Genomic DNA, 14387 nt, shown 5'->3' with positions numbered 1-14387 from the left:
CGGAAAAGGATCAGCGCAGGGAGGAGGAGGTCACAGGTCGGACACAGGTGAGGGGGGGGGGCGATGTGGGGCGGCGGGGGTCCGTGTGGGGTGTTGGTTGGTCGGTGCGGGGCGGCGGGGGGTCTCGTTAAAAGCCCGCAGTAACCTGGAGGGGGATGCTTAGTGCATCCCAAAATGCAGTAAAAACTCAGATAACAAGGTTTTTACCGCATTTTTAGCTTAGAGAATTCCCCCCTATGTCAGTAACAGGGGTTAAAGTGAGCCGGAACGCGGCGGAACTGCGTTCCGTCAGTTCCATATTGGAGGCGGAACGGTTCCGCCTCTGTCCGGTCACCTTGCCCCGCTGTGGCAGTGTCCCTGCCTGCAACTTTGCTATAAGAGACTGCCGGGCAAAGCGATGTAAACCAGGCTGTCTTTCTTATCTATCCCCACCGGCAACTCTGCAGCATGGCGCGGCTATTTAAAATGACGCGCCGGGCCCGGCTCACAGCCCGCAGCCAATCAGGCAGCTCGTAACTCTTGAGCCGATCAGAGCTGCTTGATTGGCTGCTGCGCCGTAAGCCAGGCCCGGCGCGTCATTTTAAATAGCCGCACCGTGCTGCAGTGCAGAGTCGCAGATGGGGATAGACAAGAAAGTCAGCACTTATGATGTAAGAAACCAATATTTTAGTAAACATACCAGGCAAATCATTTCCCATAGATTGCCTAAAGATGCAGGAAAATAACTGATCTTGTGAGAGTAGTGTGACTGTCCGTTCATTACCCCCTTGTTCTCTGTGTAAAGATTTCCCTAATCTGTTTATTGAGGCTCTTTCCCTTTTCCACCATTTGCAGTGGTTAACTGGTCAGATGGCCCTGAATATGCAGATATAACAACAAGAAAGTGAGGTGTGAAGCTCCCACAGGCTTTTTAACACAGTTACAGGAGATAAAATAAGCTACAGATCACAGGTCTGATGGCATTTAGAATAATTGTGATTGCATTTCTTCCTGCTGCATAAAAAAGTTCCATCACTTTGCTTATAGGGTTTACATCGCTCTGCCCGGCTGTCTCTTTTATAGCAAAGCTGCAGGCACAGACAGACACAGCAGCAATGGCGGGCTGGGCCAGGGGCAGGGTGCCATCTGCCCACCAGGCCACTACAATACTGCATAAGTAGGGCCACCGCAGCCTGTCACCTTCATGGTGTCTGCTGCACAGTGTGTGTCAGGCTCTGACAGGCAGCAAGCATGATAAAGGGGGCTGCTGCTGGAATGCTGTGTGCGCTATCTATGAGTACAGTAGCATGTTACCACTGGCACTGAGCAAGAAAACCCTAGCAATGAGCATGTAGGTAAGCAGCACTTACTGTATGTGGCATAATATGGAAGGGTCATTACCGTGTGTGGCATATTGTGTAATGGGGAATATGTTGTGTGACATAATGTATAATGGGCATTACGGTGTGCATAATCCCCTGTCCCACAAAGCCATGCCCTAAAATTTTGTGGCGCGCCTAAGGCGCGCACTTTCACATTTTTTGGCCTGTTGGATTCTTTTGCACTGTGGGGCATAATTTGCATTAAGGGTGGCGTTATGTGGCCCGCATTATTGTTTACATGTCTATGTGAGATAGGTCATACATTTTGAGCTTGCAGGGGGGCGCCGAATACCCTAGCACCCGCCCTGGTTGTGACATATGGGTGGGGGGGGGGGGAGATGGCGGGGAAGAGAGTTCCACCACCTCACCAGGACCACTTTAAGCACTGGTCAGTAACAATATTAGCCTGTAGAACAGGGGTTTCCAAACAAGGGTCTGGTTTGCTGGGTTGACAGTGTCTAGGGGGGTTATTCAGACCTGATCGCACGGCTGCTACTTTAAGACCCATACACTCTGGTGTGACTTTGAGCTGAAAGCAGCTCAGTTTACTCATTTGAGCAGCTTTCAGCTTGAAAGCCACTCAGTGTGTACGGGGCAGCGATGAGTGGTGAGCGCTGGTACGCCATCCTGCATCATTGCTGGCCCGGCTGAACATCTGCTGGTAATACCAGGAAAATCGCTAAAACAAGTGAAAATCGCTCAGTGTATATGTACTGAGCAATTTTCAGCCCAGTAATTCCCATCATTGTTATCCATATACATTGGGGAAAATCGCTCACTGTGTATGGACCTTTATAGAGCCCTGTGATCAGGTATACAGCTCTCAGAGTGAAATCCTGTCCTGTGCAATACTGCCATTAGCTATAAATCCATTCACATGCACATCCCCTGCACTGCACGCATATGTAATGTGTGTGCATTCACCTGACCGTACAACATACCGCTTCTCTGCTTCTCCAGGACTTTGGCGTCTTTGTCATTTTGGGGTGGGGGGGGTGTGTGTGTGTGTGTGTGTGTGTGTGTATACAACCCTGGATGTTCACTCATCACAAATCTATAATGTTTGCATTTTTCACTACTTTGCTTATTTGAAACCTCATTATTCACCTAGGCTCTGCTTGTCATTGGCCTCACTGTAATTAGGATATGAAAACAAAATTAATGATTTGTTGTTCATTAGATTAAATTACTTTTACAGAGATCATACTTAAACATACTCAAAAGTTATGCCAACTACCAAAACTGGAGTCCTTTGTGTTATTGTGTTATTGTGGCTATATTATATTCGTCCACACGGTGGCACTGTTGTCCAGCCTTACATTACACAAAAATACAGTTCTCGGAAGCCATAAACTATAAAACATTAACCTCAATGTAATTCTAATTAATAACACGTCTGAGATGGTAAAATACTGCTTAAAGCACAGTTGGGTCTTTTTACCACAAGTAGTGCAATACAAACATCATTGATTTTTACTTTGTGCCGTGAGACACACATATTTAAACATTTGTGCTGCGGCTGTACCATATGCATGGTGCCATTGCAAGAAGCTTGGTTAGAAGATTTTATTTTACCTATTTATATATTAATAAAAGGTTTTATCTTTATTATCTTATATATAGTTGTTTTATAGGTATAACTGGTGTAGCTGAATAATAACCTTGTATTAAATAATTTATTAAGAAAACTAATACAATATTATCAAGATTTGTTTGGACATCCAGTGCTGTCTGATGCTATTAGCCAATAAATGTTTAATTAAATAGCTAAATGTGTAAGATGCCATTGCAAATCACATTAACGGTACCCACACACGGTGAGATGGTCGGATGCGTTTTGAACTTTTAAGTTCAAAACACATCGCATGCAGTTCACATCACACAGTGCAAGTCAAAAAAGTATGTGCATGCAGTACTTTTTGTAATAGATCGCGTTGCATCTAGTTCAAATTGCATGCTGTTTTAGAGTATCACATGTGATTTGAACTAGATGCAATGCAATCTAGTACAAAACGCAACTACAACAAAAAAATGTACCGTGTGTGGGCAACTTCAGATTCACTGGCGTAACTATACCACCGCAGCCCCCCCCCACCGCGGGGGGGGGCGCTGTGCATATGGGGGCGCCGGGGGCTGCAGTGCTATAGTTACACCTCCCCCCAATCCCCCCGCAGGCTTACCTATTTCGCTGGTCCCGGCGGCTCCGTTCTTCTGCTGAGGACCACCACAAAATGGCCGCCCCCATATAGCACACAGTTCTCTGAAAACTGTCTGCTGTTCACACAGTTCTCTGAAACTGTCTGCTGTATGGGGGCGGCCATTTTGTGGTGGTCCTCAGCAGAAGAACGGAGCCGCCGGGACCAGCGCGAAAGGTAAGGCTGCGGGGGATTGGGGGGGTTTGAATGGGCGGCGGGGGACCCCCCCCCCTAACGGCGGGGGGGGCGCCCAAAACGTAGCTACGCCGCTGTTCAGATTTATTGTTTAAGTGTATGCAGTATTTCAATGTCGGTTAAAAATTACAATATCTGTGCCCTTAGTATTGTGTCACAGTGAGGTGATATTTTGTTTGTCCCAAATTGTGCTTTTTGGTAACAAAGTATGCATTGGCCACGTATTACTGTTTTAATGGCTGTATTTTGAAAATATTTAAACATACCTTTGCAAAATGTAGCTCATTGTCAATAGTTTCAATTCAATTCAATGGTTCAAATGATTTACTAGACAATGGTCAAATAATTTTAGTCAGTTTTAAAACTGAGCTCATAACAGCTGAATTATGGTAATTCTGCGCAGATTTGACAACAGTTTGTCTAAATCATGCAATGTGCCACAGCAGTGTGCATTTTGTACTAGATGCGATGGGATCTAGTACAAAAAGTACAGGCTGCACATACTTTATGTGCTGTGCAATTTGATCAGCGCAGGAGCGCTGATCACTCGAGAAAACGCACCATGCATGGCCACTTTAAGCCTCGCATGTGCAAAAAAAAAACTGGTTATCTTTTGTATTGTTACAGAAAAAATAGCCTGTTTAATAGAGCAATGTGCCTCCGTAGTAAACAAAATAAATGTAGTTATTTTTAATTACTTGCTTTTGAATAAATATGCATGGTAATTTTGTAGTCAATTTAATGAATCCTTTATACTATAAATATTGTTAAAGGTTCCTGAGAACCCTAATCAGGATTGTTCATCTTGTAATTATTAATAATTTTTGGGCAATTAAATTTGCATAATGGAGAATATGGACATAGATTTGGTTTATTTAAAAGTGGTTCAAATTTGCAGTCTTGTTTTTTTGTTGTTGTTGCTGCCACACTTGGCAACATGCACACAACAGTGGACTGAGTCCATTTTAACATGGAATTCAATGGGAAAAAGGGGTCCTTTTCATACCCCTACTATCCAAGTGGGCATGGAGTTGGATATAAACCTGTGGCGAGCGTAGCGAGCCACCGAGCCCGAAGCGTGGCGAGCGAAGCGAGCCCCGCGAGGGGACGGTATTCCGTGTCCTCTCGCGGGGCTCGCTACGCTCGCCACGCTTCGGGCTCGGTGGCTCGCTACGCTCGCCACAGGTTTATATCCAACTCCATGCCCACTTGGATAGTAGGGGTATGAAAAGGACCCCTTTTTCCCATTGAATTCCATGTTAAAATGGACTCAGTCCATTTTAACATTGATTCCTATGGAAAAATCGGGTCATCGCATCGCATCGCATCGCATCCGATGGTCGCATGCGATGCGATGCGATGTGCCCGATCCGACCCGATTTAGAAATCGGGCGCCCAGATAACTCACAAGTACCGTTTTTTTTTTTCAGGAATCAACTCTATGCTTACGTATCACATCATGCCGGGCCCAGCAAAGGAGCTTTTTAGGATTAAACCTAAAACCGGAGAGTTAATTTCAGCAACCTCATTTGATAGAGAGAAACAGGATCACTTTACCATTATAGGTAAGTACTGCAGCGATTACTTGTACAGTTGCTGATGAGTGTTTTTTTAATTTTAAAGCAATTGTTAAACAACAATAGGCACTTCAGGATACAGGGCGGGATGCATCAGTCTTTGCATTTCTAATACAGTGTATCCCGCTACTCATCGCATGCATAACGTGAAATGTATGCATTAATACAATGACAAAGAACAACTCTTGTAGTTACTGAGTTTATGACCCGGTGTCCTGCCTGCACATGCGCTGACGCACTTGAGGCACTGGGGGTGATGAACATGTGCACCGCCACCTATTCCTGGTGCATATGAGATAAGTGGAAAAACCTCCGTAAACTGCATTTTCAGAGACTTGATCACATTTTCAGGTTTGCTCCATCCTGCCTACAGTATTATAACATGTAAGGCATGTGGCTGCTACGCAGCAACAGGCCCTTCCAACATACTAGGCTACTAGCTCTCCTCCACACTCATATTTTTTATGAGTGATTCATAAGACCTTTACTCTCTCCATTCCAGAAAACAGCATGCTGGGAGGTAGAAGAGGGGTATGTAACAAGCCTTGGAGAAGTTGCCCACATCAACCAATCTGTTTCTGTAATTTTAAAGACTGCTAGAAAAATAAAAGTTAAAAGCCGATTGGCTGCTTTAGGCAATGACTTGACTTTATCGCTCTCCAAGGCATGCGTCATCTCCTCCTATGTTGTAAGGTCCACACAGACAGGTAGAATAGTTTGATTTAGTTTGATTTAGTCCCCCGAAAAACCTGCTTGTTGTCAGGATTTCCCCCTCTGCCCCCGGGGTCTGTCATGTCTGCCACTATTAACATTTCCGGTACTTGTTTCCTATCTGGGCGCCCAGGTTTTCTACGTACGGCACCGTAATGAAATCTGATCGCATCGCATCGTACACATACACGATATTGAACGATGCGATGCGATGCGATGGGATTTGATTTCCCATAGGAAACAATGTGAAATGGCTCAATTTAGCCAAATTATCATAGGAACAATAGTAAATGGGCCAAAAACACCCCTGAACATTGAAATGTCCCCCCAAAAGTAGTTGACGCCACCCCGCCATCAACGTGAACCCGAAGCGTGGCGAGCGCAGCGAGCCCGCGAGGGGCGGCGGTACGCGTCCTCCGACCTTTTCATGCCCTACTATCCACTAGGGCGTGGAGTGAGAATAGAATAGTGTGGCGAGCGCAGCGAGCCACCGCGCCCGAAGCGTGGCGAGCGCAGCGAGCCCCGCGGATACCTTCACAGTTATACGCGTCCCCTCGCGGGCTTCCCAGGTGTCCATGGCGACGCGGACACCTGGGAAGCCCGCGAAGGGACGCGTTTACCTGTGAAGGTATCCGCGTCCCCTCGCGGGGCTCGCTGCGCTCGCCACGCTTCGGGCTCGGTGGCTCGCTGCGCTCGCCACACTATTCTATTCTCACTCCACGCCCTAGTGGATAGTAGGGCATGAAAAGGTCGGAGGACGCGTACCGCCGCCCCTCGCGGGCTCGCTGCGCTCGCCACGCTTCGGGTTCACGTTGATAGCGGGGTGGCGTCAACTACTTTTGGGGGGACATTCCACTGCTCTGTGGTTTTTTTTGGGGTTTCTGGACCATTTACCATTCTTCCCTATGCTGATTTGGGTAAATTGATCCATTTAACATTGTTTCCTATGGGAAATTGAATCGGATCGCATCGCATCGCATCGTTCAATATCGTGTATGTGTACGATGAGATGCGATCAGATTTCTCTACGGAGAATAGCATGGTGCGCAATTAACTTAGCAGGCGCCCAGATAGGAAACAAGTACCACATTTCCCTCACAAAATTGCTGCCGCTACCTCTAGCAGGCATAATAACTAATAACTGGCTCCTATGAGGTGGTGGCAAATTTGGAAGGGACATTTTCAATGAGGACATGTGCGATGGGTGCGTTGGGACCATAGACAAGATTTATCTACAACCAGGCAGTGATAGTCATAGCCCCTTTCAGCACCCACAAGCCACCCAGTGCCCCCAAGCCACCAAGTGGTCTGTGGGGGCTAGTGCTATGCCACTGGCTCTGCCGCTACAGCTAATTGTTTATTGTGTTGTATTTCTGTGTGCAGATCCTCCTGTTGTCAAAGCCCACTTCTCTTCACATTTCACTCACAGCTCTCCTTTACTCCAACACTCAGTGACCATCTTCGTCTGCATACTCATCTCCATCATTGGCCTCAAGCCTCTAGTTGTATGTTGATTGAGTCCTCACTACTTACATTTAAGCTGTAATGTGTATTGAACTGTGGTGCTCTTTATTTGTACTGTATTTTTGTTATTTATTCAATGTTATGCCAAGTTTTGTCTCCCTGTATTGTTCCTTTGTACGGCGCTGCGAAACACTTGTGGTGCCTTATAAATAAAATTATAATAATAATAATAATTATTAATTAATTGGCTTCTAGTTACACATGCACATATCACAATAGAATCCTACCAGCAGACACACTATGTGCCTCATCTTGTGTTATATGTACCTGGGGACACTTTTCTCTCGGGTCTTGATAGCCTGCTAGTAAGTTATTATTATATTATTAAGTGCTATTGTGAGTATCTGCCCATCTATGACGAACATCCTTCCACCTGCATGTGGAAGGCTGACCCATAACTGCTTTTCATCCGCAGTTACAGGCACCATGATTAGTATAAAGGAGTATAGAAGTTAGCCTACAAGCCTATGATATGCCCATGACATGAGACAGATCAGTTCATTGCAACTGAATTGTCACCACAAAAAAATTCCCATTTCATGTAAAGAGTGCTCGCAGAGAAATGCGTCCATGTCCTTACGCATGGTATGGCGCACACAGAATCTCTGAGGATAATGCTCAGTTTGCAGATCTGTCCATGTTCCTAATTGCATCTGACTCAAACTAGGGCCCTGTCTACATTTAGGTACTGTATCGTGTATGCACCTTGTATAACCACTTCCGTTGTGAATAATAACAAAATAACAATATTTTAGAAGTTCCAGTTTTGCAATGTATTTGGAATGCATGCTCACAGTCAATGCTTTATATACTGTTTTAATGCTTGGTTACATACTGTCCCTCACAGCTAAGCCGGCTGAGTATTTACTGTCAGTTCTTCCTCCTTAGTACTAGTGACAGATGGTGGATCCCCCTCATTCTCCAGTTCAGCAACTATTATCTGCAAAGTCCTGGATGAAAATGACAATGCTCCTGAGCTTTTACTTCCTGAGGCTGAGATTCACGTCCCAGAAAACCAGGATCTGGGAATAATTCACAAAGTATTGGCTGTAGACAAGGATGCTGGCAACAATGGCAGAGTACATTTCCAAATAATTGGTAATTAATGATACTTGCTAAACTGTCTGAACAGATGTTAAATAAACATTGCATGCAGGATTTTGCTAGTACTGAGCGGTTTAGTATATGTTTAGCATTACAGGACTGTTGTAAAGTGAATATTTGTGTTTTTTCATTAATGTTTAGCATGCATACTGTATATTTTGTACTTAGTGTAAGTAAAATATCATGAAAGCAAATGTTACAACTTTTGCGTTTTTATATTTCAAAATGTTATAAACTGAATTGCAAGATCGTATACACTTATACTGTACACTTTAATGTACATAAAGTACTGTCAATGTCTTTTCAGAAATGTTGTTATTTAATATTCCCCAGTACATCATGGGCCTTATTCAGATCTGAGCTCAGTACAAATTTGTTTGGAAAATGGGCAAAACCATGTGCACTGCAGGTGGGGCAGATGCAGGGCCGGTGCTAGGGGGTTCGGCGCCCTCCTACAATCTATAAATTTGCGCCCACCCAAACTTTACAAAGGGACAGCGCACACCAAAAGAAAAACGTGTGATCTCACAAGCAAGGTGAATGGCCACACAATAGTACTCCCACTCCAAATTACACCACATAGTAGCACAATTTTGGTGCCATGAGTTAAAAAAAAGAGAGAGTTTGCGCTGTAAGCGCACGCAAAAATGTAGGAGCGTGGCTTCATGAGGAAGCGGTGTGGTCACATAAAAGTACCAATTACACCGTTATCCCCATAACACATTATGCTTTACACCTCAATGCCCATTACACATTATACCACACACAGTAATGCAAATGATACATTATGCCACACACATAATGATGCCCATTACACATTATACCACACACAGTAATGCAAATTATACATTATGCCACACATCATGATGCCCTTTACACAATATGCAGCACACTATAATGCCCATTACACATTATGCCACACACCCTAATTCCCCTTACAAAATATGCCATGCACCATAATGCCCATATGATATTGACACACCTAATGCCCCGAGAACTCCTGCATATGCCCACATTTGAAGGGCTGCTTATTCATAGTGCCCACACAAGTTGCCAAAAGTAGTTGCTCTGCTTATACATAGTGCTCACACCAGTTGCCGATATTAGTAGCACTGTGTAACCATATGACCACACCAGTTGCCGACAGCAGTATCGCTGCCTATACACGTGCCCACACCAGTTGCCGACATTAGTAGGGCTGTCTACACACATGCTCACAGCAGTTGCCGACATTAGTAGTGCTGCCTATACACGTGCCCACACCAGTTGCCGACATTAGTAGTGCTGCCTATAGACGTGCCCACACCAGTTGCCGACATTAGTAGCGTTGTCTACACATATGCTCACAGCAGTTGCCGACATTAGTAGTGCTGCCTACACACATGTCCACACCAGTTGCCGACATTAGTAGTGCTGCCTATAGACGTGCCCACACCAGTTACCGACATTAGTAGTGCTGCCTATACACGCGCCCACACCAGTTGCCGATATTAGTAGTTCTGCCTATAGACGTGCCCACACCAGTTGCCGACATTAGTAGCGCTGTCTACACACATGCTCACAGCAGTTGCCGACATTAGTAGTGCTGCCTATACACGTGCCCACACCAGTTGCCGACATTAGTAGTGCTGCCTATAGACGTGCCCGCACCAGTTGCCGACATTAGTAGCGCTGTCTACACACATGTTTACAGCAGTTGCCGACATTAGTAGTGCTGCCTACACACATGTCCACACCAGTTGCCGACATTAGTAGTGCTGCCTATAGACGTGCCCACACCAGTTGCCGACATTAGTAGTGCTGCCTATACACGTGCCCACACCAGTTGCCGACATAAGTAGTGCTGCCTATAGACGTGCCCACACCAGTTGCCGACATTAGTAGCGCTGTCTACACACATGCTCACAGCAGTTGCCGACATTAGTAGTGGTGCCTATACACGTGCCCACACCAGTTGCCGACATTAGTGTGCTGCCTATAGACGTGCTCACATCAGTTGCCGACATAAGTAGCGCTGTCTACACACATGCTCACAGCAGTTGCCGACATTAGTAGTGCCTATAGACGTGCTCACACCAGTTGCCGACATAGAACACTCACACTTTACTCTCCTGGCAGCTGCTCATCCTCTCCTGTGTCTTCAGTCTTCTTGCTCCCTCATAGCTCCGCCCCTTCGGTTCTGTGTAGCCCCGCCCCCTCCGGCCGATTAGCCCCGCCCCTTTACGCACGTACTACTGCTGCGTGCTGAGCACTGCTGACCTCTGACCTGGCCTGATGTTCTGATGTTTAGGTAGGAGCCTGGAGCGGAGGGAGCTCTGTGCCTCGGGTCTGCTTCCTGTCCTGTCATTAAGTGTGACAGGCGCAGCAGTAGCAGCCGGCAGCCACAGAGACAGACAGCAGGGGATGCACAGCAGGGACAGCGCCTCTCCTGCCCGGTGCCTACCTGCTTTGCATCCTCTGCTGAGCGGGTAGCGCCGGCCCTGGGCAGATGTAACATGTATAGAGAGAGTTAAATTTGGGTGGGGTGTGCTGAAACTGAAATCTAAATTGCAGTGTAAAAATAATGCAGCCAGTATTTTCCCTGCACAGAAACAAAATAACTCACACAAATCTAAGTCTCTCTATACATATTACATCTGCCCCACCTGCAGTGCACATGGTTTTGCCCATTTTCCAAACAAATTTGTACTGAGCTCAGATCTGAATAAGGCCCCATGTGTACTGTATGCTGATTAAAGTGGTTTCCTATTCATAAGGATGGAACTTACTATGTTTTGTCTAGTTCTCAAGCCTTATATTACAAAGAACAGAGCCAGATTAACAATGGGGTGGATGGATCTGCAGCTCCAGGCCTCCACATAAAAAGAGTCCCATCACCATGACAGCATGATAATCATCAGCTTATAGTGAATGGGTTCTGTATGCCTACATGCCATTTTCTGCTCCAAACCCATGAGAACCTTAATCTGGCCCTGACAAAGACAACAGTGACCAATTGTTTTACTTTATACAGGAAAGCTTATTGTGGAACCATATTACAGTGCATTGTCCCTTTTATTCATAATGTTTCATTGTTTGGTACTAGAATAGTATATTTGAAACAACTGTATTAGCATATTGTAATTGCAGTGAAATGGATGCAGCTTCAAGCCTCTATGCTACAGAGATTATTATCTTCACAAAGGACTGCAGGGGTTCCCTTGCAATGTACAGATGAGTCCCAGCTCACCTGTGCAGCTATTTGTAGCAAGCACGACTCAGGAGAGAGTGCCCTGCCCACAAGAGCTTACAATCTACAGGGAGTCTGAAATAAGTATATATATAAAACATTAAAACAACAACCATCATAGTACGATCACCATATAAATGATTAAATAAGATTTTCTCAATAAGATAGAATTTACCCTTAAAGTAGTGGAATTGCAATTTTGACTAGTTTTGTAGCCAAAAAACAATGCACCCGTTGTTGCTTTTGGTGTGTGTAACAAAGAGCCACTTGGAATGGTTCAATGCCGCCGCATTAAGATATATATTTTATAAGGTGTGTCCGGTTCAAAGAAGGGCTGACATCTGGCAAAGTCATTTGAAATGGATAAGGCATTCTGTATTTACTGTCAGTGCCACCCACCTATTTAAATTAAAGACAGGTTTAATTTAATCATAAGGCAGTCGTATTCCAGACACTGGCTGTACAAGCAGAAACATTTCATGTTATTAGAATTAACAAATTTAGCATGGTGTTAACATAATATATATTTCCACTTTCCTGTCTTTTAGTGTCAGTTTTTGTTTTATATATCTCTCCTTCTTTCTGTAGGTGGAAACACAGGCGGATACTTTGCCATCAATAACACGTCAGGGGAGCTCTGGACCACCCGCAGCCTAGATAGAGAGGATGTCAGCAGTTTTACCATTATCGTTGAATGCCATGACCTGGGCAGTCCCCGTAAAACAACCACAGCGAAGCTGCACATTAAGGTTCTAGATGAAAATGACAACCCACCTACATTCCCCAAAAGCCAGTACCGGACATCTGTGAGAGAGGACTTACACGTTGGATCAACCGTTTTGAGTCTTCAGGCTTTTGATATAGATGAGGGCCTAAATGGGGAAGTGATGTACTCTCTGATTGATGATGTCCAAGGTGCTTTCACTATAAACAAAACAAATGGAAACATTGTGACTGCAAAACCTTTAGACCGAGAAAGTAAATACCAATATGTCTTCAGAGCAATGGCTACTGACTGTAGCATTTATGGCCCAAAAAGTTCCACCACCAAAGTTTTGGTGCAAATTGAAGACATCAATGATAATGCACCATTTTTTTTAGAGGATCTGGTGCAAGTTCTCATTTCTCCGCAAACCTTGGTTAATACCACTATTACTACTGTACATGCAAGTGATTTGGATCTTGGCTTGAATGGTACAGTGATGTATAGTCTGGTGATACCTGACCCACTCTTCCACATTAATCGGGAAACAGGAGAGATCCAACTTCAGATGCCGCTGTCTCCTGAATCCTTCAAGGGTACAAGTCTTCTGGTGGAGGCTGTAGATCTTGGAGTCCCAATCAGGAAATCCACTGGTCTTGTGATAGTTGACCTAGAAGGCCTGGAAAAAAATATTTCCTTTGTGCAGAATGTGTATGACGTTATCATTTTGGAAAACAGTAGAGCAGGTAAATGTCAGAATTTGTAAATTTTCTAGTAGTTCATACTAATTACTCTCACATTTATGTATTTAGGGAGTAATTGGAGCTTATAGTATAGGAGGTTTACACACACACACATAAATATGGCACTGGCTGCACCACGCACAGGACTGGTATAGTTCTTTCTCTTATCGGAATAGGCAAGTGTACTGAGGGGGGGCAGGTAATAATTATCAAGGTTAATTTTCAAGGAAAAGGGGAAGGGGGAGATGGATCAGTGCACAGGTTTATGACAATCAGTTTGGATTTGACAATTTTAGTCTAATGGTCCACAATATATAGAGGTATGGGAGACCTGTTATACAAAGTCTCACAGAATCAATGGCGTGGAGGTGCACCCTAGAGAGTAAAATGTATGTAGGAGGAAAAGAGGGAAAGACTCTCTCTTTTTTGGGGGCACTCTTGAACTGTGATTACATACAGTAATCTATTTAAACATCTGTCGGGATGTTTAGCGTATCTACAGTGTGTTGGTGGTTAGGTATTAAAACACAAGCTTAAGGATGATACAGACTGTGTTACACCGCTTTTTTATCAGAGCCCTGGTGTGGGGACAGTGTCGTTTATTGGGATTAGGTTTATGGTGAGGGTACTAGTTACACATGGGGAGGTGGGGTGGGTTGTTCCATCCCCGGGTATGGTTAAATTTAAAAATTAACTTTTATTTGTTCTCCGTAAAATAAATCATAGACAAAACGTTTTCAGGCGTTCACACACAAACATATAAACATATATTGAGTCACACTCATAGGTCTGTGCCCTACGGGCACTAAGTCCTCTTGTTTAGATTCAGCAAGGATGTGTGTCTACAGGTTTATGAGAATCAGGCCTGTCAGGCCTGCCCTTAGACAGTCTGTAAAGGACCTGCTGCTGTTTAGCTACCCTCTGGCACTGCGAGCGTCCCACCTGGCAAATTTTGAGCCTTATTGTGTGCTTGCGGTCCCCAATGTAGTTGTGTGTCAGGTAGGTAGCTTATCAACACTTGGTCTCACAGTCTCTCAACAAAAAT

At 44.8% G+C, this 14387-nt stretch overlaps 1 protein-coding gene and 1 long non-coding RNA gene across 2 annotated transcripts in view; one reads left to right on the top strand and one right to left on the bottom strand.

The window, feature by feature from the left end:
- The window catches only part of DCHS2 (dachsous cadherin-related 2), a 269106-nt gene that overhangs the window by 226726 nt on the left and 27993 nt on the right, over positions 1-14387 (top strand). The window contains exons 11-13 of the mRNA XM_083171960.1: positions 5182-5316; positions 8452-8661; positions 12485-13345. Coding sequence (XP_083028086.1) covers positions 5182-5316; positions 8452-8661; positions 12485-13345 — 1206 coding nt within the window. The remainder of the gene's footprint in view (positions 1-5181; positions 5317-8451; positions 8662-12484; positions 13346-14387) is intronic.
- Positions 11613-14387, bottom strand: part of LOC146059608 (uncharacterized) — a 98769-nt gene continuing 95994 nt past the window's right edge. Inside the window, exons 2-3 of the long non-coding RNA XR_014470288.1 lie at positions 12719-12820; positions 11613-12549 (exon numbers count right to left, since the gene is read on the bottom strand). This is a non-coding gene — a long non-coding RNA (uncharacterized LOC146059608). The remainder of the gene's footprint in view (positions 12550-12718; positions 12821-14387) is intronic.

This window comes from Crinia signifera, chromosome 1 (assembly GCF_055691185.1).
Source record: "Crinia signifera chromosome 1, ASM5569118v1, whole genome shotgun sequence".
Taxonomy (NCBI): domain Eukaryota; kingdom Metazoa; phylum Chordata; class Amphibia; order Anura; family Myobatrachidae; genus Crinia; species Crinia signifera.
Note: the sequence above shows the minus strand (reverse complement) of the source record. Positions and strands in the feature narration are given on the sequence as shown.